The 12,004-nt window shown below is 48.6% G+C and overlaps 1 protein-coding gene across 5 annotated transcripts in view; it reads left to right on the top strand.

Annotated features, from left to right (window-relative positions):
- GLT1D1 (glycosyltransferase 1 domain containing 1) overlaps positions 1-9,632 on the top strand; it is a 132,641-nt gene extending 123,009 nt beyond the window's left edge. For 4 of the 5 annotated variants that reach the window (XM_033220115.1, XM_033220117.1, XM_033220114.1 and 1 more), the window contains one exon: positions 7,604-9,632. In XM_033220115.1, coding sequence (XP_033076006.1) covers positions 7,604-7,765 — 162 coding nt within the window. In that variant the 3' untranslated portion in view covers positions 7,766-9,632. The remainder of the gene's footprint in view (positions 1-7,603) is intronic. The other variant, XM_033220116.1, reaches the window with a different exon arrangement.
- Positions 9,633-12,004: the final 2,372 nt, after the last annotated feature.

Here is a 12,004-nt window from a genome sequence, read left to right as displayed (position 1 = left end):
CCCCTAACTGTAACCATGATGTTCAGGGTGAATGAACATCAGTTCTCCTATAAATCAATGACTACTCTGTGTTTTAAGAGGTGGATGGAGGGTTCATGCTGAAGAGTTTAGAGAAGAGTTGCATGTTCATTTGTGTGGTCCCAACTTTACCTGATGCAGGAGCCACTGGGAGAATGATCAACATACGCTGGCAGTCGGGGTGATGACATGGTCACATTGATGTGTTGTCAGCGGTGACAGTTTGACAATTTGGATAGTGCCGTAAAATGTGACCACAGGGATGGTGTCGTGTACGAGAAAAGTCACAGTCAGGTGCATGTTCCTCTTCTAGGCATTGAGGTCTTGAAGGAGGAGCCTCACAACTTGCGGTTTCGAACACAGGAAATCTGTCCTATGACCAAATGTGTGGAAAATGAGGGAGGCACCGCAGGCTGCCTTAGACCTGTCAGGCTTCCTACAACCCCCTGGGGGCGCTGTTGGGCCCTGTTAGCAAATGCAGTTTCCTGAACCCCACCGTCCACCCACCCAATCAGTATTCTTGGGGGCTGAGGGCAGGTGTGTGGGGCGTGTGTGTTTTACAAGCTCCGTTTGAGAGTGTTACAGCAAGGTTTGAGAAGCAAAGCCACCGTCGAAGCCTTAATTAACTCAAAGGCTGCAACCAGAAAAGCCTGAGGAACACCCGAGATCTTTAACGACGGCAGCCTGTGCCAGTCTTGAGACACTTCCCTGTCAACGTCTCCCATCAATAAGCTGTTGTATTTGAAGCAGCGGGAGAGGAGCTTCGGGGCTGTTTAATTTAACACACCAAGCCTGAAATTCAGAGTTTTCCTGTGATTGACTGTAGCTCATCTTGGAAAAATAAGTATGTATCACTTGCTGAAGGTTGTCAGAATGTAATGCTCTTTAAAACCATAACATTTTAAATCTGCCAGCCCCAGCATGCGTCCTGCTCAAGGCTTTCTCTTCTCGTGGAGTTTTTTTCCCTTCTGTTCTGTGGCTTTGAGGTGACATCATCATGAGAAGGATTGTAATGGGGTTCTAATATTCATTTTATAAAACGGGTACTGGCTGGGCGCAGTGGCTCACACCTGTAATCCCAGCACTTTGGGAGGTCAATGCAGGTGGATCACTTGAGGCCAGGAGTTCAAGACCAGCCTGGCCAACATGGCAAAACCCTGTCTCTACTAAAAATACAAAAATTAGTCGGGCGTGGTGGCACAAGCCTGTACTCTTAGCTACTTGGGAGGCTGAGGCAGGTGAATCGCTTGACCCCGGGAGGCAGAGGTTGCAGTGAGTCGAGATTGTGACACTGCACTCCAGCCTGAGCGACAGAGACTCCATCTCAAAAAAGCAAAAACAAACAAGCAAAACAAAACAAAAGGGCACGACTTCTTGTCCTCTGGATCTTGGTGAAACCTCAGGGAGATGGAGCAGGTCAAAAGGATTCAATGAGAAATGTTCCACCAGCAGCCCCAGACTCCTCAGAAAGGAAGAAGCTCTGAGGACGGTCCTCTACTAATTGAGTAATTACTCTCTAAAGACAAAACTATGCTCTTTTGCATTATTATTATTATTTTTAACATCACAAGTGCATTACCTGAGCCAGGGTTGGCACACCTGTGGCCCTGGACCTAGGTCTGGTCTGCACATGTGTTTTGTTTAGTTTGCTGTATTCTTACCATATTGAATTACTTGTTGATATTTAACATGGAACACTTTTACATAAATATCCAGAATTTAGACCTCTCTTGGAAAAAAAAAAAAAAGAAAAGAAAAGAAAGAAATGCAGCAACCAGCATAGGCCTGTATTTACCACGGTGGCTGTGTTCACCTCCCACTCCACCTGCTGGGCCCCGGAAGGCGTTTACGCCTCCCACTGCTGATCAGGAACAGAGGTGAGGCTTGTGTTTTTTAAGTCTCTTGAGAGATGGAATTTCCGTACTTGGCTTTGCTTTGAGTTTTTAGCGTCTGCCCTCTGTAATGCCCCGTGAATTCTTTTCTTTTCTTTTTTTTTTTTTTTTTGAAACAGAGTTTTGCTCTTCTCACCCAGGCTGGAGTGCAATGAATGGTGCTGTCTCAGCTCACTGCAACCTCTGCCTCCCAGGTTCAAGCGATCCTCCTATCTCACCCTCTTGAGTAGCTGGGATTACAGGTGCCCACCACCATGACAAGCTAATTTTTTTGTATTTTTAGTAGAGACAGGGTTTAACCATGATGGCCAGGTTGGTCAGGAACTCCTGACCTCAGGTAATCTGCCCACCTCAGCCTCCCGCAGTGCTGGGTTTATAGGCATGAGCCCCTGCACCCGGCCTCTGAGTTATTTTCATAAATAATTTTCAAGAGTAGATCACTGCATAGCCAGTGGAAGATCCTGAGTGGACGCCCCTCCTCCAGGGTTACAGCGCGTGTGTGTGGCTGTCAGCCAATTGGCTTTTCCGCAGCTCCTGGCTGAAACCTGTGTGAAACCTGCAGCACCTGGGCTGGAAGGATCTGTCTCAGGGACACTCAGGGCCGCAAGTCCTGCTATGTAGCTCTTCAGTGTATTTGATGAGGTGTCCGGTGTCAGATTCCAGAACTACTGCTGATGTCCGGCGTGGCATGTCAGGGCGGGCACGGCTCTCCCCCTCCATGTGAGTGTCTGGCCCTGCCTTCCTGTGTGCCGCGTCGTCCTGAGGTGGGTGGGAATCGCGGCAGTGGATCTGGGCTCCCCGCTCGACCTGGGTGGCCTCAGAGGCTGGAAGGGGCAGTGGTTCCCAGTGTTCTCTTAGAAGGAGGAAACCACTTTTTCCAGAAGACACCGACTGCTGGTCTCTCCCTCCCATCTTGTTAAGTGAAAGGGGTCCCGAGCCAGACCCCAAGAGAGGGTTCTTGGATCTGTCGCAAGAAAGAATTCAGTGCGAGTCCATAAAGTGAAAGCAAGTTTATTAAGAAAGTGAAAGAATAAAGAATGGCTACTCTGTAGACAGAGCACCATGAGGGCTGCTGGTTGCCCATTTTTATGGTTATTTCTTGGTGATATGCTAAACAAGGGGTGGATGACTCACACCTCCCATGTTTAGACCATATAGGGCAACTTCCTGACATTGCCATGGCATTTGTAAACTGTCATGGTACTGGTGGGAGTGTAGCAGTGAGGACGACCAGAAGTCACTCTTGCTGCCCTCTTGGTTTTAGTGGGTTTTGGCCGGCTTTACTGCGACCTGTTTTATCATCAAGGTCTTTATGACCTCTCTCTTGTGCCGACCTGTCTCATCCTGACTTAGAATGCCTTCACCGTCTGGGAATGCAGCCCAGCAGGTCTCAGCCTCAGTTTACCCAGCTGCTATTCAAGATGGAGTTCCTCTGGTTCAAACGCCTCTGACAATCTCAGTGGCCAGACTTGGGTCAAACGTTGGCAGGGGAGAACAGGATGACAGTGTTCGTTCCCTATTGCATGCAACAAATCACCACAAACTCAGAAGCTTGAAGCCACACCCATCTGCCATCTGGCAGTTTCTGCGGGTCCAGGCTCTGGGCACAGCCCAGGTGGGTCCTCAGCTCAGGGCCTCAAGTCCCACCAGGCTGCACTCTGGGTGGCCAGGCCACATTCTCATCTAGAGCATGGTTGGTGGCAGGGTTCAGTTTCCTAAGGCCATTGTTTTCTCCCTGGTTGTTGGCCAGAGGCCACCTCAGCTCTTAGAAGCTGACGGAACAGATGCCCCTGGATGTGTGATTGAGTTACATCTCAATAAACCCACTGGAAGCTAAAAGTGCACATAACAGCCTGCGCAACACAGTGAAACCCCATCTTCAGAAAAAATACAAAAATTAGCCAGATAAGAAGCATGTGCCTGTATTTCCAGCTACATGGGAGGCTGAGGTGGGAGGATCTCTTGAGCCCAGGAGGTTGAGGCTGCAGTGAGCTGTGATCGCACCACTGTACTCCAGCTTGGGTGACAGAGCGAGACCCTGTCTCAAAAAAAAAAAGAAGGAGAAGAAGAGAAAATGCACTTAATACACCAACCTCCGGAGCATCACAGCTTAGCCCAGCCTACCTCAACAGTGCTCAGAACTCTTACACTAACCTACAGCTGGGCAAAGTCATCCAACACAAAGCCTGTATTAGAGTACAGTTTTGCATATCTCATATAATTTATCAACTACTGTACTGAGAGTAAAAATAGAATGGTGGTATGGGTGCCTGAAGTTCAGTTTCTACCGAAAGCGTCTCACTCTCACACCATTGGAAAATGGAAAAACTTGAAGCTGAACCATCATAAGTCAGGACTGATTGTGCTTTGCTGCCCCTCGGCCTGGCAACACGGGTGTCCCCTGCTCTGCTCTGCTGAGATGATGTCCTGTGTGACATCACCCTGTCGAGGGAGCCACATCCCCGGACCTTTACCATATTCTGCTGGTTGGAGGCAAGTCCACCCACACTCATGTCACGGGCCGGGGTTCCTGGGGTCAGCCCAGGGTGCATCTGCCACACCACAACTGGCTCGGACAAATCAGGACCAACTTTTGGAAGTGGAGACAGGGTCTTCTTCCCAGACCGTGTTGCAGAGGGGTAGAACTTCAAACATTCACGGTTCTCTTGTTGAAGAGGAGGCGCTGAGTGCCTGGTGAGAGTGTCGGTTATACATAGCTGTGTAACTAAGAATCCCAAAAGTCAGTGCCTTACAACTACCACTATTTTATTTGTTTGCAATTTTCTGAGTCTGCAGTTTGAGCTGGGTTTGCAGGGTGGTGCTTCTGCTGGTTTGGGGCGTGGCCTGGGGCCACTGGTCCAGCGAGGGTCTTCTGGCAGCTGGCCTGGAGCTGGATAGTCCTAGACGGCCTCACTCGTGGTGCTGGTCATTGGTCAGTGCCCGTGTTCACATGGCCTCCCTTCCCCCAGGAGGCTAGCCCAGGCTTTGCTTTACCTGGCGGTCTCCAGGGCTCTAACAGAGCTGGGGGCTATGGAAGCTCTAAGAACTTTTGAAGCTTTGTGTGGAAGGCAGACCGCATCACTTCTGATATGTCCTGTCAGTCAAAGCAAATTACCGACCAAGTCAGAGTCATCGGGTCAGGGTGGGGAATAGACCACACCCGCTCAATGGGGAGAGTGGCAGTGTCATATTGCAAAGAGACATGCATACAGGGGTAGAGGGTGTGGCCACCTTTACAAACCGTCTACACTGGCAAGGAAACGACAGAGTCTGTGTCCACGTGGATTTCTCATGTCCACAGGCGCGTGTCCAGCAGATTCCCAATGCAGCTGCATAGGAGCTTTTAGTCCAGAAGAAAAGAATCCCAGAGCTTCAGGGAGTGACTTATGATTCAAGAGAGTGTTTGCTTTTTCTAGTGGTTTTCTTTTCCTTTCTTTCTGCCAGTCATCCAGGGTTTTATTAAGCCAGCAGCCAAGATGTTGCTTACTCATAACCCCCCTCTCTCTTGCTTTATTTAAGTCTATGTTTTCTTGTTCGCTCTTCTCTGCAGAGAGAAAAGAAGAGTATGTTTTATCACAACCTGTTCCTAGAAACTCTGTAATTCAGGATTTTGTGGTAAAAGGGCCATACATTCTGTAAGAATAGCAAACAGAGTGGGGAAGGAGGGCATTGGGTTTCCACCAACGTCTCCACGTGAGATAAATCAAAGATATGGCCGGCATCATAAAATAATATACCCAGCTATAAGCATCTGAAATAATTTTAATAAGAATGTTGTTCTGCCCTGAAACGGGAATAAACATATTTATATTATAAAACGACCACCAATTTACTATAAAGTATAAACATAATCTATAAAAATATAATTCTATTGTACCATAAATATTACTGTGTATATTGCCAGCTATAAAAGGCATTCAACATTTAATTAACAATAATTTGGAGAATATGTTTATGTTCCTTTTAAACAGCAAGAGCATTGTGTATTGATCTTAGACATTGCTGCCTTCTTGGAATTTACGTGGGCTGTAGGGGAATAACCATGGTAACGAGAGCTAAGTATGTGCTGGGCTTTGCTCAAAATTCTTTGTTTGCAGTAACTCATTTGCTATCCTCTCAACACCCTAGGAAAGAAGTATGTGATTACCCCTAATTGACAGTTGAGGAGCTGAGGCACAGGGAGGGTTAGAAACTGACCCACTGCCGCTCACGTGAAGGGTAGGGTGTGAATATAAACCCGTGCCTCCTGCATCAAGAACTCTGCTGTTGATTTATGTGCACGCATGAAGAGTAATGACTGGTCCCCTCCTCTCCCTAAATACCCTTTAACAGTCAAAATACTTCTAATTTTTTTCTCCAATCCTGAAATCCTGAAGGGCTTTGATATTAAAACCAGGTCAGCAGGAGCACTCTCTCGTGGCTGCGCCAAGGGTCTGCAAGCCTTCCTCAGTAATGAGCCTAAGCGGAAACACAGCCGGAAGCTGAGCTGCAGAAAGACCAGAAGAACAAATGGCTGTTACATCCCCCTCCCTCGCTTCTTCATTCTGGGAGCCCCTGGGACTTGGGGCAGGGCTGGGTTTACCGATTAAGTACCCATCACTCCTCCACAGTTGGGAAATGTGGGACCCAGAGAGGCTCACTAGCTTGCCCAAGGCCACACAGCAAAGTGAGGTCGTTCAGAAGAATTTGAACCCAGATCTGGCTCTGAAGCACTAGTGCTTTCCACTGCACCAGACACTACCTGTATTGTGAGGACAGGCTTGGCTCTGCACCCAGGGAAGAGGACAGAACAACACAAAGGAAAATAAATGGGGTGGGGGTCATGTTGTGTGGGACTCAGACTCTGGGGTAAGACCTAAGTTCACATCTGAGGCTCCACTTATGAGAGGGAAGAAATTGTGGATCTGAGAGTCCTTGGGAAGACAAGTGGTCTTGTTGATCTAGGGAAGGGAGTTGGTGGCTCCAGTATTTTTTATGATGTTCATCCCAGCATATGTGTGTGTGCGTGTGTGTGTGCATGTGTGTGTGCATGTGTCTGTGTGTGTGCATGTGTGTGTGCACGTGTGTGTACATGTGTGTGTGTGCATGTGTGTGTGCATGTGGGTGTGCACGTGTGTGTGTGTGGGCGTGTGTGTGCGTGCGTGCGTGTGTGTGCGTGTGTGTGCGTGTGTGCGCGTGTGTGCGCGTGTGTGCACGTGCGCGTGCGTGTGCGTGTGCGCGCGTGCGTGTGCGTGTGCGCGCGTGCGTGTGTGCGCGCGTGTGTGCGCGTGTGTGCGTGTGTGTGCGCGTGTGTGCGCGTGTGTGCGCGTGTGTGTGCGTGTGTGCGCGTGTGCGCGTGCGCGCGTGCGCGTGTGCGCGCGTGCGCGTGTGCGTGCGTGCGTGCGCGCGTGCGTGCGCGCGTGCGTGTGTGTGCGCGTGTGTGCGCGCGTGTGTGCGTGTGTGCGCGCGTGTGTGCGTGTGTGTGCGTGTGTGTGTGCATGTGTCTCTGTGTGTGTGTCTGTGCATATATATTATTTCCCATTCAGTCTCAATGTTTGCATTAACTCCCATCCCTCCTAAAAGTCACTCTCTCCAGGTCCAGGAGGCAGACAACGGCAAGACCAGCAGCTAATGCAGACACAGGGTCTTGGGTGCATTTGCAAAATCTCCCTTCATCAGTGATTTATGTCTACTTCTGCTTCCTTTTTCTGCAGGAGTTTGTTCATCTGGCAAAGAGACTGGTTAGTGATCCTGCATTAGAGAAGGAAATTGTAGGGAACGGACGGGAATACGTGAGAATGTATCATTCGTGGCAGGTGGAAAGAGACACCTACCAACAGCTCATCAGCAAGCTGGAAGGAAGCACTGAAGACTGAGGGCCCCGCCTCATCAGACACCTGCTCTCCGACACACGGCTCTGGTGGACACTCAGAGACAGAGTTCTGGGTAACGTGGGTCCCGTGCCGTTCATATAAAACCAGCCTCAGCAGAATCCTAGAAAATGTTGGTCGTGAGTCCCCAGAGCCACTGCGTTTATCCCATATCCTTCTGTGCGTTCAGATGCTGTCCCAGGTGTGTTCACCGGCCAGTCCTGATGGAGGTGCATGAGTGACTGGGTTGACTGGGACAGGGAAAGGGGAACTGGTTTTCAGGGAATTTGGGAGAGAATTTGATTACCTGCTTTAGGGCTTTGGTGCAGACCATAGAGGCTTATTTTCAAGCAGTCACGGTTCAGACTCCCCCGACCTGCCTTCTGACTGACCTCTACCCATCATTGCCAGTTTGAAAGGCAAAAGCAAAACACAGACATGTCAGCTGAGCCGGTTCCTAGCAGGATTTTTGTTGTGATCTCAGGACTCTGACAGGCATGTGGGTGGCCCCAGGCTTCTCTGAACAATAGAAAGTGCTGTGAGTGAGCTCACGCCCAGCACATCTCACTTTTCAATGGTGGAATTGAAAGTTGTGCTTTTTAGAAAAGTGGCCGGGCTGCTTGTAGGCCCTGCCCACCTCTTGGCTGAATTCGAGTGGAAAACCAGGTAGGAACAAGTGCCATGTCACACGTAGCCTGGAAAACACTCAAGTGACCCTGAGATGGAGGCCTGGGGCTTTGGGTCCAGGGTGGGCCCTTCCCCTTCCCACATCAGGAACCCAGGAATGGGTGTTGGAAGGGTCACCAGCCTCCAGCCCTTGGCAGGATGGAGCTCAGTTCTGCAGGGCTTTGCAGCCACACAGTGAGGTCAGCCCGTGCCAGCCCTGCCATCATGGTAATGGTGGCCTCGCCCCATCCATGTCATCCATGTCACATGAGAACGTGCAGTCTTCCTTGTCCTCTGCTACTGGAATTTGCCTGGGAAAACCTCCACTGAAGACTGAAATGGTTGCATGCCGGTAGGTTCCTTACAACAAATGGGGAAGGCGGTGTTTCCCACCTCTTGTGGGTAGAAAGCAGTCTGCTTTAGGGAGGCGAGAAGGCACAGCCAGGGCAGAGCGTTGCCATGGGAAGCATTCAGTGAAAGCGGGTGCAGGCGCTTAGGAGGGCCAAGGGAGAAGATTCCACCGGCGCTGTCTTGGCTTCAAGTTTTAGGATGTCTGAACTTTCTGCTTTCATGTTTTCAACCATCATTTTTTTTTTTTTAATGGCACAACCTACATCTTGTTTTTAAAAGAAGTAGCCTCAAATGAAACTTCTTAAACTCTGATGCCCTGGGGATAAGAAACAGCTAGCTTGGATCTTATGCCGTATAATATGGTGTTTCATTCTACTGCCTCCATCGTGGAACAGAATCGCTTTCCAGAAAGGCAGTTAGCTGGAAACAGCAGAGGCTCCCAGCAGTGAGAGGGCTGGTCAACAATGCCTCCCATCGTAGCCCCGCCCCTTGTTTTTGTCCTCTGAGGGACCCAAGGGTTATGGCTTTCATGTCTAGGCGTGGGACAGAGGAGGGAGAGGCAGAGCCTGGGCCCGGAGCGGACGGCCGGGTCTGAATCTGGAGTAATTAATACCACCCAAAGAAAAGGTCCTGCCAGGTCCAGTCTTGTCTTAGATCTGAAGATGCTGCTATTTACAAAACGCTGATCATCCAAAAGCTTGAATCTGTTCCTCCTTGAATGACCCTGTAGATGCTTGACCTCCACTGTACCTCCACATCACCAGTTATGTCTTTGTAGGAAAACGTGCACACGCCCCGTGCACTGTGGGGGAAGGGCGTGTTTTTACATTAATAAAGTCTGTCACCATTAGCCATATGAAAGTAGCCTCTGTTTCTTCCCACGGTCAGCAGTGTTCTGCAGGGAGCAGATCCCTTCCCCACCCGCCAGACCTCACATCTTCAAAGGAAGCACAGACACTCTAGCATCTAGTTAAGTGGGGGTTAAAATGCAGCCACTATTTTAATACCCAAGTATAGATGTAAAACCAGGGCTTTTCCATGAGGGTTCTACATGGTGTCAGTTTCACACTTGGTTCACTTTATGTTTAAACATTTATTTATTTTTATTATTATTTTTGAGACAGAGTTTTGCTCTGTCACCCAGGCTGGAGTGCAGTGGTGCAATCTCAGCTCACTGCAGCCTCTGCTACCTGGATTCAAGTGATTCTCCTGCCTCATCCTCCTGAGTAGCTGGGATTATAGGCGCCCGCCACCATGCGTGGCCTAAACATGTATTTGTTTTTATTTGTATATGGTATTTGTATTTTTATTTGTATTTTTAGTAGAGATGGGGTTTCACCATGTTGGCCAGGCTGGTCTCGAACTCCTGACCTCAAGTGGTCCGCCCGCCTTGGCCTCCCAAAGTGCTGAGATTACAAGTATGAGCCACCACGCCTGACCTAAACATGTATTTATTTTTATTTGTATATATTCATGGGGCACACATGCAGTTGTGCTCTGTTGATACATTGCACGGTGGTGAGGTCAGGGTCTTCGGGGCATCGATCACTGGGCAATGCACACCGTGCCCGCCAAGCAACCCTCATCCTCCCCTCTTCCCTCTCAGCCCTCAAAGGCCCAGCATTCCACACTCTGCTTCCATGTGTACACATTATTTAGCTCCCGCTTACAAGGAAAATTTGCAAGATTTGTCTTTCTAAGTTGTATCACTGAATATAATAATGACCTCCACTTCTATCCATGTTGCTGCAAAAGACATGATTTCCTTCCTTTTCATGGCTGAATAGTATTCATTGTGTATATATATTCCACATTTTTTTTTGGACGGAGTTTTGCTCTTGTTGCCCATGCTGGGGTGCAGTGGCCCAATCTCAGCTCACCTCAATCTACGCCTCCCAGCTTCAAGCGATTCTCCTGCCTCAGCCTCCCAAGTAGCTGAGACTACAGGCACGCACCACTATGCCCAGCTAATTTTGTAGTTTTAGTAGAGACAGGGTTTCTCCATGTTGGCCTGGCTGATCTCAAACTTCCAACCTCAGGTGATCCGCCCACCTCGACCTCCCAAAGTGCTGGGATTACAGGCGTGAGTCACCATACCCGGCCCACATTTACTTTATCGAGTCCTCCACTGATGGACACTTAGGGTGATTCTGTATCTTTGCTATTGTGAATAGTGCTGCAATAAACATATGAGCACAGCTGTCCTTTGGATATAATGATTTCTTTTCCTGTGGATAAAATGTTCAAACATTTTGTGTGTAGTTTTTAGTTTGCTGATGTACAGGTTTGAATGACTCAAAAATACATTTCAGGATAAAACTGAGATACTATAACCTTTACATATTGAGGGAAATACTTTTAATACAAATAACACTAAGCCAGGTTCAGTGGCTCATGCTTGTAATCCCAGCACTTTGGGAGGCCCAGGCAGGCGGATCACTTGAGGCCAGGAGTTGGAGTTCAAGACCAACCTAGCCAACATGGTTCAAAACCCTGTCTCTATTAAAAACACAAAAATTAGCCAGGCATGGTGGCACATGCCTGTAATCCCAGCTACTAGGGAGGCTGAGGCAGGAGAATCGCTTGAACCCAGGAGGTGGAGATTGCAGTGAGCCGAGATCATGCCACATCACTCCAGTCTGGGTGACAGAGCAAGACTGCCTCAAACAGAAATAAAACACAAACAAACTATATATATATGTGTGTGTGTGTATGTATATATAAATACACATATATGTATACACCATATATTGTGTGTATGTGTATATACACACTATATATACACAATGTAATATGTACATTTATGTATATATACATATATTATGGGTATATATACATATATACACACATATATATACATATATACACACATATACATATATGTATCTAATAACTTAGTGTCATGTAGCGAGAGGCATGGCTGACACTGGGTTGCAGGTCCGAGTGATGAGTTGAGGCTTACAGCTTCTCCTTAAATACCACTCTTCAGCCCCTTCCCACACTCTCACAGTAAAGCAGTAAGACAGGGTACCTTTTCCACCTTCAGAGGTTCATCGTGCGTCTTACAGTTTACAAAACCAGACTGCATGGGCTCCCTTTGCCAATGGGGTCGCGCGGGCGCAGTCAGAACCTTGCCAGGCCTGCGGATCTGGAAAGTGTGGTGAAGACCGCCCTCCTCGGATACAGTTAAGGCTGCAATTTTGAAAATGTGAGCTCACAGCAGGTGTC

The sequence above is a fragment of the Trachypithecus francoisi genome, unplaced genomic scaffold (assembly GCF_009764315.1).
Source record: "Trachypithecus francoisi isolate TF-2019V2 unplaced genomic scaffold, Tfra_2.0 Lachesis_group11, whole genome shotgun sequence".
Lineage (NCBI taxonomy): Eukaryota > Metazoa > Chordata > Mammalia > Primates > Cercopithecidae > Trachypithecus > Trachypithecus francoisi.
The sequence above is the reverse complement of the archived record's forward strand: the minus strand, read 5'-3'. Positions and strand labels throughout refer to the sequence as shown.